The sequence below is a fragment of the Triplophysa rosa genome, linkage group LG8, assembly GCF_024868665.1.
Source record: "Triplophysa rosa linkage group LG8, Trosa_1v2, whole genome shotgun sequence".
NCBI lineage: Eukaryota > Metazoa > Chordata > Actinopteri > Cypriniformes > Nemacheilidae > Triplophysa > Triplophysa rosa.
The window spans coordinates 25,203,000-25,209,416 of record NC_079897.1 but is presented as its reverse complement, the minus strand read 5'-3'; the positions used below and the strand labels follow the sequence as shown (position 1 = coordinate 25,209,416).

The 6,417-nt window shown below is 38.9% G+C and overlaps 1 protein-coding gene across 1 annotated transcript; it reads right to left on the bottom strand.

The window, feature by feature from the left end:
* Positions 1-22: 22 nt before the first annotated feature.
* Positions 23-6,417, bottom strand: mrap2a (melanocortin 2 receptor accessory protein 2a). The gene is made up of 3 exons (XM_057340321.1): positions 5,337-6,417; positions 4,612-4,711; positions 23-2,443 (listed from the first exon to the last, which is right to left on the bottom strand). The coding sequence occupies exons 1-3, from the start codon at positions 5,452-5,454 to the stop codon at positions 2,008-2,010; spliced, it is 654 nt and encodes a 217-aa protein (XP_057196304.1). The 5' UTR covers positions 5,455-6,417; the 3' UTR covers positions 23-2,007.

Below are 6,417 nucleotides of genomic sequence, written 5' to 3'. Positions count from 1 at the left end.
TAGTCACTCCGACCCAGAATTACATTTCGAGTTTTAAAACCGCAAGCTAATAAAAAGGTCTGGGTCAGAGTAACTCAAACCGATGAAGCAGGTCACATTTTTCACCACAGTCCATCTCACTGTCCTTAAAAACCACTGTACAGCATCTAAAGTATTGGCAACTAGGGTTTTACATTTTCCAAAGAAAATCTGAGAAGTGCTTGCTCACTCCTACACAGTGTTAGGGTTTTTTAAGTGCTTGCCAGTGCATTGCTGTGCAGTTGCTAAGGCGTCTTGTGGTGAAGTTTTATGCAGCTGCTAAATATGAACATCGTAAATATCAGGTTCTTTCTTCAATGCAAAGCCCTGTTCTATCATCTGCCAGGCAAAATCGGTAAATCAGATCTCTCGGAGAAAAAAAAACCAGCACACCTCTCCTTGGCAACCCGCACTATTTGAAGCGTCCTTCATTTCCACAGCACAGACGACAACATTTGTTCTCAGCACATCTCCACAGGAAGCTTAGCGCCGGTGTGAACCAACCTTTATTGGCATACAGGTGTTCAATAAAACAGAAGAATTGAAGAATCGAGTTGTTTAGCAGCAGCATGCAGACATTCACAGAGATTTAGTATGCAAGTACACTGCAGATATTCCGTACAAAGACACGTTTTCAGCCAACAGACCGTTTTAAGCTATTTTTTACTTGCACATTTGCTTAAAATACAAGCCAGAGAGAATCATATCTGCAAAACCAAATTGCTGCAATTGTGCTATTAGGCTACATTAGGACGACTTGTTTCTTATAAACTCTTAATTCAAGCTCATAATAGAGTTAAAGCGAATCTTCACCTTCAAAATGAAAATAATGTCATTATTTACACACCCTCTCGTAATTTCAAACCTGTATGACTTTCTGCTGCAGAGCACAAAAGAAGATATTTTGAAAAATGTTGGTAACAGAAAACCGTTGGTCCCCATTGACTTGACTTGCATACAGTGTTGGGTGTAACTAGTTACTAAGTAATGTGTAATTTAATTACCCTTAAAAAAGTAAAGTAAGGGATTACTCTTATTTGTTCTGTAATTTAATTACAGTTACTTCTGATGTAACTGAATTAAATACTGTGTAATGTATACAATAGTGGAATTGACATTAATGCATGCATTTTAAAGTTAGATTTTGAATTTTTATGTATCTTTCTCACATTTGTAATACAAGTCAGTTAATAATTGTACTTTATGTAGTTTTATATGATTTATTTGAATGAATTAAGGGTCGTTTTTGTCTATCCTTGAATCACTTAACTAATCGAGGTTGATGTAAGATATAGAAAGTAATTAGTAATAAGTATTTAAATACTTTTTGTAGAGAGTCATTTGTACAGTAATCTAATTACACTATTGAATATGTAATTAGTAACTAGTAATTAATTACTTTTTCAGAGTAACTTACCCAACACTGCTTGCATACAATAGAAGTCAATGGGGACCAACGGTTTTTGGTTACCAACATCTTTCGAAATATCTTCTTTTGCGTTCTACAGCAGAAGTCACACAGGTCTAAAATGACTATAGGGTGAGTAAATGATGACAGAATTTTCATTTTGAAGACGAACTATCCCTTTAAGTGTATGAAAGAATAAGGCTTTACAGCGTTACATTCAGTTTGAGGAAACGCAACAGTATGATTTCATTTTTTTACCCTGAATATGCTCTCTGTTCTCTCTTTGTCTCACCATAATGTCTCCGCTGCCGCAATCTCTCAAGAATACGCCTCCTGAATGTTTTCCATCTTTCATCCTGACACAGCCTAACCCACATCATGCCACTCCGACATTCACTGGAAACCTTAAATATGAGACAGCAGCCCAACTCCAAGTAGTCTTGCGACAGCTCAGCATGGAGCTCTCGAAGCAAAACACCATCAATCTCCACATATACCGTAGAGCTGCATTTAAGACAAAGATGAAACCATAAGGGAATCAAAGCATCTCTTTGACCATCCACAGAGAGTCCAGAGTTGATTTAGTCAATAAAATGATGGGTACAGCGAGGACGAGCCTCTTCCATTATGATTGGTGGATCGCCCAGCAGTAAATCTTCATCCCCCAGTGCAGAGCTGAGTTCGGAATTCACAAAGTTGGGAATGTTGAAATGAGCCAATAGAGCAGCCTCTCTTTCTTCCCTGGTCTCCATAACCATATTCTGGAGTACAAGACCAACCGTCTCCACCTGTCCTCTGGAGTCGCCGCTGCACGTACGTCCGTGAGCGGCCCCACCAGCATCGATCAAGGCCCGTCCCCCTTCTCGTTCCTCTTCATTAATATAGCAGTGAAACAGAGACCGAGATTCATCCAGTAAAGGGCGAGAGAGACCTGCATGGGCGTCCACCTCACGTTGGCGGCTCAAGCCGTCTGCACAGCTGGTGAGACGCATGCGTTTTTCATAAGGCTCTGCAGTTCTGCAGGAGGAAGAAAGCACAAGGGTCATTTCAGTTCTGCAGTATGTTTACATTAAAAAACGTTCAGGCTATATATATAAATATACTGTATATATATATACAGCCAGAGAAAAAAATTAGAGACCATTCCAAATTTTCATTTAATCAGAACCTATAGGTATATTGTGGCCATTTCAGTCCAATGTCTCTTGAATTTCAACAAGATCAACACATGAAAACTGTGATAAAGATCAAGGTTATCACATTAAAAAAAATGTTTTTGAACTTTTCCTAAATACGTGTACAAATATTACTGTTGTACTGCTTAAAAGTGAATATGAACTTGTTTGCAGTATTTGAGGTCGGAGAAGATACAGAGCATCTTTTCTGTTATATAAACTACATTGACCCCTATTGACTTATATTATATAAAATCAAAACCACTGAGACAGTTGAGATGTTTCTCAGAATATCTTCCTTCATGTTCCACAGAAGGATGAGTCATATACAGATTTTGAACAACATGAGGTTGAATAAATGATGACAATTTCTATTTTGGGGTGAACTATGCCTTTAAGTCGCTTAGATATGATTATTAAAGTGTCCTTATTTTATAAAATGGGAAGACAACTCTGGAAACCTTCATGGATTTAAGGTTATTTAAGCCATTGGCTCAGTGAGAATGTTTGTATTTTACCCATGTTTTGTAATATCAGTTCTGCTCTGAAATCTAAATGAAAAGTGAACCGAACAAATAGCACAAAATTCATAAAATCCAACAAAATTCGTTGTTCGTGGTTGGGCTGATGTTCTTGTACCAACAATGATCACTTGCTGAAAGATGAGGTCACGAAGGACCTTGATTCAGTTACTTCAAGAGAACTTGATGACAAAGGGAAAACCTTTCGAATTAAAGCATCTTCAAGAAAACATGTTTTGTTTATGGCCGAGATTCACTGGGGGGGACATCTTTTATTTTTAAGCCATAGGTGCCGAAAATGCCACGTTATGTACAGTATGTATGAATGTGCATAACATTTGGATGCTATTTCAGATAAATGATGAAAATTACTGAATGTATATTTTGAGGACAGGCGTCTCAAATGTTCACATAACGAATATGTTTTTCCCCTTTAAAACATAATACTCCAGATCCATTCGTCTTGATGAGTTTAGTATTTCACTAGTGTGTTAAGGCATGTACTGCATAACAGGGAATGAATTCTAAGAGCAAAACCTCATTAGCAGCATTTGAGAGCACTGTTTCACCTTTCGAGCGGAGATGAGCTTTTGGTGCGTGGGAGTACCCTTAGCAAAATCTCGTAGTGCATCCTCCATCTGTGTGTGTGTGTGGGGGGGGGGGGGAGAACGTGTCTCGCTCACCCCTCTTCTCAGTGATCTTGAGTAGTGGGCTAAGTGGTTTCTGCTGCTGCTGTGTTAATGGATGAGTCACATGGATAGAACAGTTTCATGAAACACCCCGCCAGCTCGAGCCCCCAAGCTTTCCCACCGCTCCGTAAGACCCGAGGATGGGGATATTATGGGTTGCTGTTATAACCGATTCTAATTACATGCCAGACTATAAACCCCTGTAAAAGGATCTGTCTAATACATTCAAATGTGAGAAGATTCGGGCCATTATTAATAATTAATTTGCCTTCAAATGATTTGAATTAAAGTGCAGAAAAGAGACGAATGGCATGTTTGTATAGCCTACTGCATGCGTTTGTGCAGTTAATACACGAGTGCGTTTGTGCATGTTAATAATGCGGTTATGTACAGGCACAACTCACAGTTATACAACAGTTAGTTCTGGTCCACGAAGCCTGTGTGATATCGATCAACTGTGAGAAATATTACAGATGTGATTCACGCAGAGAATACGCCATTGAGTTTGTCAGACTTAATTGGGCCGAGGTCCCAGAGAGAAGGTCATTTAATCAAAGTTCCTGGAGAGGTCCTTTGTTGGACTAGCACACACGACCTACCACAGACAGCTAATGAGATCGGCCAGCAACAGAATCCCGCACACGGCCTTTTGAAGGCATGATAATGAGACAGAAAAAAGCTCAAGCAGCTGGAAACTAAATACTGGGTATTCAATCTGTTGCCTGTTTTCCAGAGACAAACTAAAGAACAACCTTTGGCTGTCCTGGCGACAAAAGCTTGTATTGTATAAATGTGCTTACTCTGGATGCGGAGCTCCTGTTTTGGTGAGGAGGGTGAGAACAAAAAACATGAAAATGACAAAAACGGCGAGACCCACCCAGAAGCCAATCACAATGGAATCTGCAGAAACAAAACTGAATTTAGTGGTGTAAAGGTGATTCATCGAATCATTTATATTCAACTCACATTTTGTGACTGTTCATCAGCCAATAGCCTATTACTTGCAATTCACACCAATAAAACATGAGTTATATAGAAAATACAGCTACTTTGACATCTTATACCCCTTACGAAAATTAACCATGGTTTTTTGGTGCATTGATTACTTAGGGCAAAACCATGGTTTCACTGCAGTAACCATCGTTTACTATGGTTTTTACGAAAAACATGTTTTTCAAAACCATGGTTATTTTGTGATAACCATTGTTTTACTACAGTAACCATGGTTTTTTGTTTTTGTTTTAACTGTAGTAAAACCATGGTCAATTTTAGTAAGGGACATTTAATGAATGCATTTGCTTCTAAATCTATTTCTTTTTATATCCACCTTTCTCCCAGGTATTGCTTATATTTAATCATTTTCTCGTTTTCAATGGCTTATTTTTATTTATACTCTTATGACTATTTGTTTCGAAGTCAATATAAAAAGTAGTAGTAGGCCTATCGGACTGACACAAAAGAAGAAGACAACACAGAATCACACTTAAAGATGTAATGGCTTTAGATGGTTGGCTGGCAGACTTACATCGGTGCGCTTTAAGTCCCTCGAAAGACACGGGCTCTTCGTCGTCGTAGTATTCGTAGCTCCATTCATAGTTGTGGTTGGGCACGCTTGTGCTGTTTAAATACTGCAGCCTCGGCATTTTAAACTGATAATAACCGCGCTCGAACGAAAGAAAACATCACAGTTCAGTGTCCGTGAGCTCCACACGAGTCGCAATCGCATCTACCGGATTCTTCAGATGGGCACGCGATCATTTCAGCACCTTACGTTATTTCTCCCCGTCACTTACACTGATAAAATCACTGCTATCACGAGAGATGTTGCGAATGTGAGATGAGATCACGCATCTGCTCTATTTCTCCTGTGAATGGAAAGATTTCACACGAGAAGCGCTCAGGCGCCACAGGGGGCGCCAGTGAGCGCGAGAGCTAATGGAGATTATTATTGACAGTGAGTGAATCAATGAGAGTCACCTACTGTCTGGCTCTCCCATCACGCACAGTGTGCTTTCTGTTCTCTTTGATTTTCTTTCCTTTTTTATTCTTTCTTTTTCCTTCCTTTCCTTTTATATAATGTAGCCCACACACAGACCATTTGCGAAACGTAAGCAGCAGTTTCCAGAGGAACCTCCTGTTTCAGGTTTTTATTTTTTATTGCACATACCATGCCTAATAACTTTTTAGACCACCACCCAATGTAAGATTTGTGTCACAGCTGCTCTAAACTACACTCTCGAAAAATGCTGGGTTGTTTTAAGGAAAAACTTTTAACCCATTATTGGGTCAAATATAAACCATTTGTAATGGTAAATCCAACTGGTCTCTGTAAGCTCTTTAGTAGTAGACTATATCTAATGCTAAAATATCAAATATAGTTATCCATGAATTTTCAAATTTACTGTTTCACAAGAAAGGCAGATTTTTCAGATTTTCAGATTTTTCTATTCAGATGGCCAAGTACAGTAAGGGATAGTTCACACAAAAATCATGAATTACTTACTCTACTTGTTGCAAACCTGTATACATGTCTTTGTTTGGGTGCGCAAAGAAAGATATTTGGACGAATGCTTGTAACCAAACAGTTCTTGGATCCCATTGACAAC